The sequence below is a fragment of the Hyphopichia burtonii genome (assembly GCF_001661395.1).
Source record: "Hyphopichia burtonii NRRL Y-1933 unplaced genomic scaffold HYPBUscaffold_5, whole genome shotgun sequence".
Lineage (NCBI taxonomy): Eukaryota > Fungi > Ascomycota > Pichiomycetes > Serinales > Debaryomycetaceae > Hyphopichia > Hyphopichia burtonii.
The window spans coordinates 20,141-34,455 of NW_017963732.1; the positions used below are offsets into that span (position 1 = coordinate 20,141).

General features: G+C 31.4%; 7 protein-coding genes across 7 annotated transcripts; 3 read left to right on the forward strand and 4 right to left on the reverse strand.

The window, feature by feature from the left end:
* Positions 1-717: 717 nt before the first annotated feature.
* Positions 718-4,116, forward strand: RFX2 (Rfx2p; the record flags this gene model as incomplete). Its single annotated transcript, XM_020220183.1, has 1 exon — positions 718-4,116. The coding sequence occupies one exon, from the start codon at positions 718-720 to the stop codon at positions 4,114-4,116; it is 3,399 nt and encodes a 1,132-aa protein (XP_020075338.1).
* An 841-nt stretch (positions 4,117-4,957) lies between these two features.
* Positions 4,958-6,404, forward strand: HYPBUDRAFT_153206 (polyamine oxidase). Its single transcript, XM_020221421.1, has one exon. It carries the CDS (start codon positions 4,979-4,981, stop codon positions 6,380-6,382), a length of 1,404 nt encoding a protein of 467 aa, XP_020075339.1. The 5' UTR covers positions 4,958-4,978; the 3' UTR covers positions 6,383-6,404.
* Positions 6,405-6,526: 122 nt separating this feature from the next.
* Positions 6,527-7,498, forward strand: HYPBUDRAFT_167271 (ribose phosphate diphosphokinase subunit; the record flags this gene model as incomplete). Its single annotated transcript, XM_020222762.1, has 1 exon — positions 6,527-7,498. One exon carries the CDS (start codon positions 6,527-6,529, stop codon positions 7,496-7,498), a length of 972 nt encoding a protein of 323 aa, XP_020075340.1.
* Positions 7,477-11,289, reverse strand: HYPBUDRAFT_125482 (autophagy protein). Its single transcript, XM_020219337.1, has one exon. It carries the CDS (start codon positions 11,119-11,121, stop codon positions 7,537-7,539), a length of 3,585 nt encoding a protein of 1,194 aa, XP_020075341.1. The 5' UTR covers positions 11,122-11,289; the 3' UTR covers positions 7,477-7,536.
* Positions 11,290-11,600: 311 nt separating this feature from the next.
* Positions 11,601-12,380, reverse strand: POL30 (proliferating cell nuclear antigen; the record flags this gene model as incomplete). The annotated part of the gene is made up of 1 exon (XM_020220184.1): positions 11,601-12,380. The coding sequence occupies one exon, from the start codon at positions 12,378-12,380 to the stop codon at positions 11,601-11,603; it is 780 nt and encodes a 259-aa protein (XP_020075342.1).
* Positions 12,381-12,641: 261 nt separating this feature from the next.
* HYPBUDRAFT_167274 (uncharacterized protein) lies at positions 12,642-13,507 on the reverse strand (the record flags this gene model as incomplete). Its single annotated transcript, XM_020222763.1, has 1 exon — positions 12,642-13,507. The coding sequence occupies exon 1, from the start codon at positions 13,497-13,499 to the stop codon at positions 12,642-12,644; it is 858 nt and encodes a 285-aa protein (XP_020075343.1). The 5' UTR covers positions 13,500-13,507.
* A 101-nt stretch (positions 13,508-13,608) lies between these two features.
* On the reverse strand, positions 13,609-14,151 carry HYPBUDRAFT_6690 (peptide alpha-N-acetyltransferase; the record flags this gene model as incomplete). Its single annotated transcript, XM_020223599.1, has 1 exon — positions 13,609-14,151. The coding sequence occupies one exon, from the start codon at positions 14,149-14,151 to the stop codon at positions 13,609-13,611; it is 543 nt and encodes a 180-aa protein (XP_020075344.1).
* Between the last annotated feature and the right edge of the window lie 164 nt (positions 14,152-14,315).

The following is a 14,315-nucleotide window of genomic DNA, read 5'->3' on the forward strand; positions in this document are numbered from 1 at the left end:
TTTTCTGACCCTGTTCTTCATCTTTTTTCATTCAAAATTGTCCCACCACTTTCATCATTACCCCTTGAACCGCGTTTCCCCTGCCAAATTCCTTTATCAATTCCTTTAATTCAATCATTTCCTTTTGTTTTCTTTTTTTTTTTGGGAATTGTCTTTTGATTTGTCCTTTGATTTTGTCTTTTGATTTGTCCTTTGATTTTGTCCTTTGAATTTGTCCTTTGATTTTGTTTATTTTTTTTGTCCAGATCAAACTAACAACAAGCGGGTCAAAGTTGTATCATATCCTCAACCCATCAATTTTTTGATTCATCTGTGAAAAACTTCAATAAAGTAAATGCTTTCATATTAATCGTTCTCACCCGCCCTTCCCCCTTTCTTTCTAAATTTTCCTACCCTTTCTTATTTCATTTCGTCGGATTATCTTTTTGGTTTGATTTTTGGTCTATCTTATATCTTTTTATTTTTTACCTTTTTGCTTCATTCATCCATTTTTTGTCAGTTTTTGTTTTTTTTTTTCCTAGTTTTTTTTTTGTTTTAATTACTTCATTTTCAATCCTGTTCTTTCATTGATTTTCATCAATTGAGTAGATCAATCATAAGTGGAAAATTAATTCAAAAAATAACTTCTTTTTTCTTTTCTTTTTCTTTTGGAAAAGACAGTAAAAAACTTTATTCTTCATCATTACTTTGATTCAACAACAAAAAATATATTTCGACATGTCAAATAAACCTCCTGCTACAGCTTATCCTCATAAGCGACAGAAATCTTCTTTACTGAATGCTGGTTATTATTTTTCTGATTCAACAACTTCAACCACTCCCCAACAATCAAATAATCAAAATCCTCCTCCTCATACTGTTCCAAATACTCATACCCAACATTCAAACGCTTCTCCAACCATTGATGAATCAATCTATGATAACGAGGACCCATATAACCCTTTAAATTATAGTTTCCCACCCAACCAAAACTCTTCTCAACAACAACTGCAACATGAACAACAAACTCTGCAACCACAATCAAATCAACAAGCCCCTTCATCACAACAACATACAACTATTCATCATTCTCATTCTTTGTCGGCTCCACAACAATTATCAGCTCCTTCTTCAGTTGGTCCATCTCTTTCTCAAAGTGCTCGTGCTTCTCCAGTAAGACAACCTTTATCAACTTCAACAGCTGCTCCAACAACTGCTCTCAATACCACTCATACTTCTGCTGAATTAGCCGTACCTTCTTCTTCAAATAATAATTCTTCTTCTGCCACTGGTCATATGTCAGCTTCTTCCACTCTTGCTTCACTTCCTCATCCTCTTTCTTCCTCAACTACTGCTAGTGGTATTGGTAATTCTTCTTCAAATAATAATCCTGGTATTGGAAGTAGTCTTCTTCATAATAATCATCATCCAACTATTGCTACTGCAGCTAATAGTTTTATTGAACCTTCCCATAATCATCATAACAGTATTCCATCAAATCCAGCTTCTGCATCAACTTCATTTTTTTATCCAAGTCATTATCAAAATTCTGTTTATGGATCGTCATCTTCAGATCCTCCTTATGCATTTACATCATCTTTCAATAATAATAATAACAATAATAATTCTGGTGGGAATTCAATGTTAGAATCAAATCTTTATCAGTCATTCACTTATCCAAGAATTTCATCTCATTCAACTTCAAATACTACTCACCCCAATTATTATGAACCAAATAAATATAAACATTCAAAAAATAATTTATCAATCTCATCTCATTTTAACTTTATTAATCTTAATGATAATCAAGGACCAACGTCTAATTTAGGTACTTCATCTTTAGGTAATACCAATAGTTTTGCATCTCCCTCGGTGATAACCGATCCTAAAAGATATGGATCAGCATTACCACCAACCTTGCCACCAGCACCTCCACCACAATCAACTGCTAATATTATAAATGAATTAATTATGAATTTAGCATCAGTTGATGGATCAAATATCAATAATTATTTATTGACCATTTTATACAAATTAAATTTCCCATTACCAATTGATGATTTTTATAATTTATTATATAATAATGATAAATTAGCATCATTAATGCAAATCACCCTTCCTCAAAAAATTGATAAAACTTTAATTAATTCCACAATTCCAAATGCATCAGTTGATGTAATTAATCAATTATTAAATGTCTTCAAAAAACCAGATTCATTAGGAAATTTTTATCCAAATTTAATTAATAAAGAAAATAAATTAATGAATATTAATTATCATGAATTATTAAGAACTTTTTTGGCTATTAAAATTTTATTTGATATTTTAATTCAAATTCCAATGAATTCTCCAGATGAACCCCAAAATTATACAATTCCAAGATTATCAATTTATAAAACATATTATATTATATGTCAAAAATTAATTTTGCAATATCCAAGTTCTTCAAATACAACTAATGAACAACAAAAATTAATTTTAGGTCAATCAAAATTAGGGAAACTTATTAAATTAGTTTATCCTAATTTAATGATTAAAAGATTAGGAAGTAGAGGGGAATCTAAATATAATTATTTGGGAGTCATTTGGAATGATAACATTGTTAATGAAGAAGTTAAAGATTTATGTAATAATAATGAATTACTTGATTTAAATGATATCTTTAATGGACAACGTAAACAACAACAACAACAACAACAACAACATCCTCATCTTCATCATCATAGCCACCATAGAAGAAAATCATCGAGAATTTCTGTTTCAAGTTCAAGAAGAAAAAGAAGTTTTGATGATACTAATCAACTGGAATCAATTGTCAGTCCTGAATTATCATTTATTCAATCAACTAATAAATTCCCAAGTAATATTGAATTTACCGTTTTATCAACTATAAATGATCATAATAAATCTGGAGATCCAAATTCAAATTGGTTTGATCTTGCCAAATTTAAAATTTATTCCAAGTTAAGTCAATATAATATAACTTTTGTTACTATTGAAGATGTTTTTTTGAATAATGTGAATATGTTGGAAAAGGACAGTTTACTTAAAAATTTATTTAGTAGAATAATTCATCCATTAGTTGAATCAGTTGCAATTAGCAGTGAGAGCAATGATGGAGAAATTTCTGAAGAACATCAAAATGTTGATCTTAATTTATATTTAATTATAATAATTGAACTTTTACCATATTTATTATTAATTAAATCATCAACAGAAATTAATTTTTTGAAGAATTTAAGATATAATTTATTATATCTAATTAGTAATTTAGAAGGTGAATTATCAAGAATTGATGAAAATGAAGTATTCAGTCATAAAAATTCATCAATTTTTTTACTTATTTTGAAAAAATTAATTAATTTAAATGATTTATTGATTACTTTTATAAAATTAATTATAAAAGATAATTCAGTTAATAAATCTGCAATGGCGGTTGATATTGAAAATTTTTTCGTTGATGCAAATATGAGTAAAAAACCTTATGATAATTCAAGAAATTCGTCCGTTTCTGATGATCTTCTGGGAAGATCTTCAGTTTCATCAAGTTCAGCCACATTAACTTCAAATAGAATTGAAGATCATTATCAAGATCCATTCAACATGAATTTTAAAAATATTTTATCAAGTGATTTAATCTATACTTTAATTGGATATAATTTTGATCCAACTTTGAATAATGAACTAAAATCATCAATTTCTCTGTATTTTATCAATCAAGAAATTAATTTAATTGATAATTTTTTCAAAAAGGATTTATTAAACTTTTTAACAAATGATAATGAAACTATAGGTAATGAAATTGAGTCGGATATTGCTGATGAAATTCATAAAGATTCAATGATTCTTTCAGCAAAAGAATTGAAAAAATTAAATTCTTTAATTTATTTAATTGATACCAAATTATTATCAGAAAATTTTAAATCAAAATATCCAATTTTAGTCTATAATAATTATATTAATTTCATCTTGAATGACTTACTAAAGTACATTTTCATCAAACAACAACAACAAATTAGTTCCCAATCTTCTCAAGATAATAAAAATAGTTTTGGTAATTGGTGGGTTTTCAATTCGTTCATACAAGAATATCTTAGTCTTCTAGGTGAAATAGTCGGCTTAAGTGATTTATTGTGATTATTTTTAATCGCAATCCAACTAGATATTTTGAGTTATATCTGACCTCTTTCATACCTTTCATACCTTTCCCATACCCTTTTTCACAGCTTTTTTTTTTATTAAACCCTTTTATTTTTTATCTATCATGTCTTGTTTTTATCCCTTTCCATTTTTTTTGTTTCTCTTCGTTCGTCCTTGATTTTTGTTTTCTTCAAGTTTCTTAACTGTCTGCAATTCGAATTATAATTTTTTTGCATCTCCTCATCTAGCCTTTTATTTTATCTGTCATTGGTCATAGTCTATTTCATCAAAACTTTCTCTCTCTCTCTCTTTTTTTTTTTGATCTGCTTATGCTTTTTTATCTTGTTCTTTTATTCAGTAAATTACATCTATATATTAGTTTCCTTGCTAGATGCTTTATATAATTAATTTTTTTTTTAATTATAATTGACATTATTTTTTTCCTTATTTCATGTTTTAAAAAGCTTGTTTTCTGTAAATTATGCTAATTTTGCTACACCATTGTATGGGTTTAGTAAAGAAGAAATTGCCTTTAGACGGTTTTACCACTGTTCCTTTTAGGTAATGAGAAATCTCTTTATGGCTATTGACTGGGACAATGTCGACATATTTTTGCAGGGTTTTAAAAAATGTTCGCTATATGCAAGTGCTGTGCATTTTGTCGTTTTCTTTGTCTTTTTGACTTATTGAAATGTACGGGTGTACCATCGCGCTCCCCTGACTCATGAAATGTACGGAGGTTTTTATGAAGTTTGGTCGCAACGAATTACTTTAAACGGCAGGTTGCGATAAAGAAGAGTATTGCTAAGTATAAGAAGGTTGAAAGATGTAGAAGATGGAAAGAGTTTGTAACGGCAAGATGACCGGCAAATACGAAGTGATTATTATTGGAGCTGGAATCTCTGGGATCAAGACTGCCATTGATCTCTACCGTGGAGGTGTCAACAATATTTTAATCCTTGAAGCAAGAAATTGTATTGGAGGAAGATTGAAATCGGTGAAATCAGAAAACTTCCCTCATGTAACTTATGATTTGGGAGCTTCATGGTTTCACGATGCTTTAGCGAACCCATTGTTTGACAAGGCCCGGGAGTTGGGGAATATCGATTACTATTTTGATGATGGGGAACTGGTGTACTTTGATAAAGATGATAAAACTGTTCCAAGTTGGAAATTTGAGCACATTACTGATGAAATAATCTGCTATATTAGTCTTAGTTATCTGAAAGACCCAAATAAGCCAGACATTTCTTTGAAACAAATTTGTCAAGAGTATTATGAAAAGAAACATGACTTGATTGACCCAGACCGATGGGGAAAGGCAATTGCAACAATAAGAATTTTTGGAGAACTTTGGCACGGAGAGTCTTGGGACAATCTTTCTGCAAAATTTGTATTTGATGAAGACGGTCATTTGGGAAGAAATGTTTTGGTTAAGTCTGGTTATTCAAAAGTAATTCAAAATGAAATGAATGAGTTACCGGACAAATTTGAAACCACTAATATCAAATTGAACACCTCGGTTAAGTGCATTGATTATTCGAATGACATTATTAATATCCATACTGGAAATGATTCGTTCAGTTGTGATTACGTTGTTCTGACGCTACCACGGAGTCTTTATTCGATTGATGATCCAAATGATCCCTCTTATATAAAATGGGTTCCTGAATTGCCTGGTGATTTCAAAAAATTGAGTCACTATTTCGAAGCAGGGTCTCTTGGGAAAGTAGTTTTTGAATTCAGTGAATGCTTTTGGTCAGAGACTGTTGACCGCTTCTATGCGTTATCAAAACAAGAACCGAAAAATCCAAATGATCCTCAACCTTGGGATTATCCAACTATACTTATCAACTACCAAGCAAATTCCGGAGTGCCTGCTCTTGTTGCCCTAACCCAAAACCCATTATCTTCCACTATTGAAAATTTTGACCCTAAAACGAAAAATGAAAGAATTTGGCAACTTTTCCAACCAGTAATTGCTCAAATTTCAAATGCCAAAGTCCCTCCACAACCAATTAATATCTTACACACCTCTTGGAATAATGATATTTGGGCTCGTGGTGCTTACTGTACTTCTAAAGTTGGGTGTCCTGACTCCGAAACGCTCACCAATCTTTTCGCCAAAGGCTTGAGCAACAAAATCAGGTTCGCTGGCTCCGAAACAGTAGACGGTTCCGCCAACGGGTGTGCCCATGGTGGTTGGTTCAGTGGTCAAAGAGAAGCTAAATACATTTTAGATGATATTGCAAAAAAACTTTAGTTAGTAGATTTATATACAGGTCATCAATTTTTTTAATTTTTTTTTTCGCTTCTTCTTTAAATCTTCATGAACGTGGATTTGATACTCTTCTGTTGTAGATAAGAAGATTATCATAGCTAGGTATACTTGATTGTAACGACAAGAATGCATGCAACGCAAAATTCTATCAAACTAATAACAGGAAATTCCCATCCTGAGTTGTCCAACTTGATCGCAGAAAGACTTGGGATGCCATTGGCAAAAGTTGGGGCATTTCAATATACTAATAGCGAAACAGCAGTTGCTATTGGTGAATCTGTAAGAGATGAAGATGTATACGTGATCCAAACCGGGTGTGGGGAACAAGAGATCAATGATTTTTTAATGGAACTTATGATTATAATAAATGCTTGCAAAATAGCCAGTGCTAGACGAATTACTGCAGTTATTCCAACATTCCCATACGCTAGACAAGATAAGAAGGATAAATCAAGAGCTCCTATAACCGCAAAGTTGGTTGCAAACTTATTACAAACAGCTGGCTGTAATCATGTCATAACTATGGATTTACATGCTTCACAAATTCAAGGGTTTTTCAGAGCACCGGTTGATAACTTATATGCTGAACCTTCCGTTTTAAGATATGTTAAAGATAATTATTCAGACAGTGAATTAACAATTGTTTCGCCTGATGCTGGTGGTGCCAAAAGAGTTGCTTCAATTGCTGATAAACTTGACGTTAACTTTGCATTGATTCATAAAGAAAGACAAAAGGCAAATGAAGTTTCTAAAATGGTCCTTGTAGGGGATGTTTCTAATAAGGTTTGTTTATTAATTGATGATATGGCTGATACTTGTGGAACCTTATGTAAAGCAGCAGATGTATTACTAACTAATGGTGCTCAAAAAGTAGTTGCTATTGTCACTCATGGTATTTTCTCCTCCAATGCTATTGAAAAACTTAATAATTCTAAATTAGATAAGATCATTTGTACAAACACTATGCCTTTACAAGATAAATTAAAACGTTGTCCAAAATTAGAAAAATTGGATATAAGTCCAACTTTGGCTGAAGCAATAAGAAGATTACATAACGGTGAAAGTGTTTCTTACTTATTTAATAATGCCCCTGCCTAAACTTGTCATTAAATATTATATATTTATTTATTTTATAATTAATTCGTAGTTTCTTCAGCTTCGATTAAAAACCATGTAACACCAACACTTAATTGAAATGGATTAGCTTCTTTGTCATTAAGATTTTCATGAGTTACATTAGATTCCTTAATATTGGCTACTTTCCCCACCATCCACTCCCGATGGCTAATATCTTGATCCATTTTCAAGAAATAATGAGGTGCTCCAATATTAAATGCTGCCCAGGGTTGAATCTCATTCTCTTTTACCTGGGTAAATTCACTTCCTCTTTCTATACGGGTAGGTAAAAATAAAACTAAATCTCCTTTCTGGAAATTATTAATCGTTATTTTACTATTCGTCTTATTGAGTAACTTGTTCATCTCCATAATTTTCGACTTATTTTCTTTAGTTAGCTTTTTAGCAAACCCTTCAACATCACGGAAACGTTTACTTATAGCGTTGAGGAAAAATTTATGATTCACAGGATCATCTTCACTGACAGCTTCTTGGGATTTTAAATGAACACTATCTTTAAAAGAAATAATTCTGATAAATTCATCGAATGGATTGCAGGTGGTGGTGAAGAAATCATTGAATGTGGATATAAGCTTCTGAGAAATCTCAATGGATCTATTATAATCATCATCCGATTCAGTTTCATTGACGCCGCTTCTAGTGGTTGAGAGGGACTTAACCGCAGCTGATTCTTCAACATTCAATAAGTCTTCACTAGTGATACTGTCACACCAAGTCTTAGCTGACGTAATCTCATCTAAAATTTTCGAATGAATCTTAGTTTCTTGTTGAATAATAGATGAATCCTCCTCATTTTGATTACCTTTCTTTGACTTCAATCCTTTAACACGAATAATTTTGAATTCATTTTTGTTCGAAGTTTCATCGATTTGTTTAACCAATAATAAACCCATGCTCTCCAAAACGAAGCAAAATTCAAGGAAAAATTCAAAGTTGTTATCAACTAAAACCTTAATTTTCTTGAATAAATCGACAATAACATTATCTAATTCATCAATTATATTTTGATTGTGTTTTTCTTTTGCTTGTGTTAACTCCATCAAATTTTCGTAATCATCTTGCAATTCATCATATTTAGCTTTCAAAGATTTGATTTCATTATCAAAGATATTTCTTTCTTGAACAAATTCGGATTCCTTTGCAGACATGTTGGATAATAAATCAATCTTCATATTATTAGAATCATTAAGTTCGGTCGTAAGGTTATTAACTTTGGACTTCAACTCATCTATTTGCTTATTGTCCTCGCTTAGAGGCTTCAAATTACGTATCGTTTTATCTTTGTCGAGTAGCTGCTTTTTTAAATTAGCAATTTCATCATCTTTATCTCTTGTTAGTTTATCTAGTGATTCCTTGAGGTGAGAAATTTCTGCATCTTTCTGCAAAAGAGTATTATTGATTTCATTTCTATAGTTTTCATCTTGGGTTTTAATTGAAAATATCTCATCTCTTAAATCTTTGATGAGTTCGTCATCTGATTGTTTCTTCTTCATTAATTTGTTATTATGCTCTAAAAGCTCCGAATTTTCTTTACGAAGCCGTATATTATCCAAATGCTTATCAATGGTTGTTGATGCGTCCAAGAACTTCGATTCTTGCAGCCCGTTCAGTCTTGGAGAAGAAGAAGTGTGACGTCTTTGTAATAACAGAGTTGGGTCATTTGAAGATGACTTTTGATTTTTGGGTTTCATATTTGGATCGACAATCAAACTCATCTTAGTATTATCAGCTTTATCCTGAGATTTGATAACTGGCCAGTTACTGATATTTTTATATTGTTGTTGATGCAATAAGTTCTCAAGTTTTTTGATTCGGTTCTTTAGCCCCTTAACGACATCTAGATCAACATCATCATTAATTCGTACTTTAGAAGATTCTAACTGGTTACTGTTTGGAGAAGTATATGAACTCAATGAAGTTACCAACTTAGTAACTTGCTGCATATTATCAGTGGACTTGACCAAATCTTTGAAATTTTTCTCCAATATTTCGATAAACTTCGTGCTGCTAGGAGAATTGTAATCTTTAATCAAATTAATATAATTTAAAATATCTTCTCGTTCTAATTCGAAGCCTAACAAATTTGATTTTCGATTATTGAGTAATGTCACGTCAATTGTGGGTAGAAGTATTTCTGAATTATTTGCAGTAATGAAATTAATGAAGTTATTAAACTTTTTCAACCATAACTTTTGAAATTGTTTTTCATGATCAATTATGATTGATAATTGTTCAGAAATTGTATTCACGATACCTTTGGAATAAAAGTCAGACCATTCAAACTGACGTCTATTTTCTATTATGATGAAACCAAAGAGTAAAGGGAGGTCGATGGTGAGTGAAAGATAGTCTTCTGCAGATTTAATTTTATTAATTGTTTCATAAGACACTTGATTATCGGAGTTGGAAGTAGGTGCAGTTAGTAGTTTTATATCCGATTTGATATTAACAACTCTCATTTGTAAAGTAGCAATAGTTTGAAAAATTGAGAGACATTGATGAACTAGTTTCAATTTAAACTCGTAACTCTTTTGAAGAAAATCATAAAGGTAAGATGCATTTTTAAATAATTTCGGGGATTTAAATTTACCATGATCATTATAAATATCCGTTAAAGAATTTAAGTTGCTTGTCTGTAAGTTTTCTAGGTCTTTTGAAATATCTTTCGACAATTCTATTGTTTCATTAATGATCAGGGCATTGGAAACCTCATAATCTTTGAATATCAGTATTGAGTCATTACGCAAATTTTCAATTTTGGAATCTATGTCAATTTTAACATCATTAATATTATTGATGGAACCTGACATTTCATTAAACTTATTGACAACTAAAGGTAAGGTATTCTTAATGAAATCACTTTTTTCTTGAAGAATTTCATAACCAAGGTATTCATGGAGAGTAATTTGTTCACCAGATTTGAAACTAAATTTGGGAAATGATTTCAAGGTTTTATAATACTCTTGCCATGATTTATGTAGAGTCTTCATGCTTAATAGTTTAATATAAGAGAAGTAATGGTTAAAATTTTTTTCAACTCCACTAACGAAATTAGTTCCAAACTGGAAAATGATATTAAGAGATTTAAAGATGGTATTAATCTGTTTAATAATTGATTTTATGTGTTCATCAATTGAAAAACAATTTTGAAGAATTGCTTTTGACCAACCTTCATTGATTTTCAAATTACTAGTCATTTTCTTTATATTATGATGGGGAGAAACCTGGGAAATCAGAGATTCTTTAGGGATTAAGATTTGTAAATCTGATTCATTTTGACCAAGATACGATTTAAGGATGGATTTTTCGAAATCCAATGAAAATAATCGCTTATCAAACACATAAACATCACTTAATTCATCGATCATATTGAAATTTAACTTTATACCAAAGGAGGTCAATAAGAATAGGTTTTCAACATCTCCAGCAATGTACTGAGTGAAAGATTCCAAAAGGTATTCTTTAAAATGAGGTAGGGTATGAAACCGAATTGGTTTTGGGATTCTTATGCTATCACCATTATGAGAATTATGAACAGTCAAATATGAAAGCAGTGCCGGCAGGATAGCATTAGCCGACAGCATAACTCAATGGTAGGAATAGATAATAAGCAATCTGGGGAAGTAATCTGAGACAGGAAAAGGACCCAATGAAATACAAAAAATACAAGCAAAACAAACAAACTTTTAACAACGATCAATGAACCAATGAACCAAGGACAAGACCATTTAACAGTGCCTCATAAAACCCAGATGATGTATTAAAGAAGTAGTTAAATAGAAGTTAGTTTCAGTTTTGCCATTGATAAAAATTATATTTATTTCGCACACTAACGTTCCCCCTGAAAAAACTGCACACAACTACATTACCGGTGAAACCCCAGAGTATATATTATAGGAAAGAAGTGAATATCAGAGATGTTATACACCAAAGAAGTGAATATCAGAGATGTTGGACATCAAAGAAGTGAATATCAGAGATGTTGGACACCAAAGAAGTATAAGTATTAAAAAAGGGAAGTAATACAAAAAAAATGTAACGAATAGAAAAGAAATGAAAAGACTTAATCTTCTTCATCGAATTTTGGAGCCAAGTAGAATCTTAAGTAACCACCGGCATCTAATTTATATTCAAATAAGGCAGGAGTTTTATCAGCCAATTTGATGGTTATGGTTGAAGACAAAGCGGTAGCTTTAATGATATCGGATAAATATTTTAAACCAAAGGTTAAATCAACTGGTTGTTCTAAATTAACTTTAATTGATTCTTCCGGGTGATCAACATCAGTATAAGGTTTCAAAACCACGGAACCGGTACCAGATTCACCTTCAGAGGTGAATTTAACTGATTCTTTGGTAACCAAGATATTTAAGGATTCACTCAAATTTTTCAAATCACGAACAATTTTAGCAAATTCACTTGAAGGCATATTTATAACCCCATCATAATCCATATCATCAATTTTCAAGAATTCAGAATCGATATCCATTAATTTTAAAGAATATTCACTGACTCTTTCCTTTTTTTTATCTTCAAAAATAGTCATAACACTATCAGGAGAATCTTCAGCTAATAAAGTTAAATAATCTTCATTATTACCACATTTTATAATTTTGGAGAAACTATCCAAGTCAATACCCAAAGTGATATCTCTATCACATCTATAATCGGTGAAAGCAGATTGACCAACTAAAAGAGAAACCAATAAAACTCTTGAATCATCAACTGCTTGAACGGTGATACCGTGTTCAGTACAATTGAAATTACATAATTTGACACAGTCTTTGACTGAGTCCACGATTTTTTTTAAAAGACTAGCTTCGTCGAATTTACCTTCAAGCATTTTGGATATGGAAAAGAGATGAAGAAGAAGAAAAGAAGAAGAGGACGAAACTTAAATAAATTTTGGACGGGAATTTTTCAAACGCGTAAGACGTGTCGATTATGTAAGTGTGAGCGCAAGGTGCACGGGTGCACATCTTTGAGTAATACAGAACATTCAGAACAGTAATACAGTACATTCAGAACAGTAATACAGTACAGTAATACAGTACAGCAATACAGAACATTATATGTTTATTATAATACAACTAAGAATTGAACATTAACTACTTTTTTTATCATGCATTTCTTTACCCCATTTAAATAAATCTTGTCTATAACGATCAACTTTAACAAGACCATTTCTAATTTGAGATAAAGTTTTGATGTATTCGTGTTGACGTTGGATACCAACTTGTAGGTAATTAATTAAATCTTCTTTGATATTGGATAAATCATCATTTTCGTCATCAATTGATTGATTTTGGTGAGATTCATAAGTTTTCAAAGTTTTAGGTAAAGCAAAGAAGGGATCTTGACTATTTGAATCGGTGGAAGAATCGTCATTTCTAGTAATTCTTTTATTTGGATCAATTTCGTCAATTTTTTCATCGGTTAAGCCATGATCGTACTGATTTAAACCTAATTGATCTTCTAAAAGATAAAACCAATCTTCACCATTTAAAACTTGTAATAATTTATTAAGCCAATTTAAATTATTTTGTTCGATTTCAATTAAATCAATTAATTCTTTTGATAATTTATTATAAGTGTTTGATTTAAATATTTTCAGGATTGCTGGATGGCTGATAATCTCCAGAGGATGAGATAACGGAGTAAGAATTTCAGCTAATTTTAAATCTTTTAATGGGTTTTCATCAATTTCTGATTCTGACTCACTAATTTCTTCTTCGCTTTCTTCTTGATCGATTTTTTTCCTTTTATTACTATTATAGTAGTCCGACCATTTTCTTTTATTTTCTCTAGTTGATTTTTCAATTACTTCATTGGTTAAGACCAAATGAGTTTCTCCATCGTATTCCACCACTTTTGGATGGAGTCCATCCAGTATACTCTCTTTATCGGCAAGCGCCTGTTTAAACTTGGATATCACCTCAATAGAGTATGAATCTAGAGTCATGGTTGAAGGACAAGATAACGCTACAGTATAAAAAATTTGTCTATTATTTTATTACCCTATTTTCTTCACTTACACACACCCGTACATTTTTTTTTTTTGTTTTTTTACCTCACACACTTAACGGACTCAAGAAGGCTAGTCTACAGCCCGATTTATCCAGAATTGGTAAGATTAGCCTAAAGGCATCATGGGTATTAAGATAATAACGGTATAATCGTTTGGTTCTCATGAACCCTAAGGATTCATATAGTTTCAAAGCACCAAGATTAATCACTTCAGTTTCCAACATGATTTCGTCGATATTATCATATTCAATCATTTTTTCAATTGACAAATTAACTAGATTAGAAGCAATTTTCCGATTTCTATAAGTTGGATCGATGACTAGCATTCCAATGTATCCTCTTATTCTAACGTTGTTATGGGGTTCGCATTTCGATATTATAACCCCAATGATTTTATCTTGGTCAACCAATTCATCCTTCACTATAAAACAGTACTGGGGCCACTTATTTAAAAAATACCAGTAGACGTATATAGAGTATGGTTCCAGTAAGTGCTGTGCGATGATCTCGGATATCTGGGTGAATTGATCCTTTGACGAGGGATCGAACTTGAGATAGCTCAACCCGTCTATTTGGGTAACCAACATTATCGTAGAATAAAGGGTAGAATGAACTTGGTGATGGTTCATTTTGTAAAAATGTACAAACCCGTACAGCACCCGGTCAACACCCGTACATCAAACCAACAGCATCCGTACACCTCCGGGACAGGCCCAGTCCGACGGGACTAAGGCCCCGGCACCGGCCGGGG

What these genes read in the sequence shown, in the direction of transcription:
- HYPBUDRAFT_125482 (XM_020219337.1), bottom strand. Translation starts at nt 11,121, where the DNA reads ATGCTGTCGGCTAATGCTATCCTGCCGGCACTGCTTTCATATTTGACT.
- HYPBUDRAFT_153206 (XM_020221421.1), top strand. Translation starts at nt 4,979, where the DNA reads ATGACCGGCAAATACGAAGTGATTATTATTGGAGCTGGAATCTCTGGG.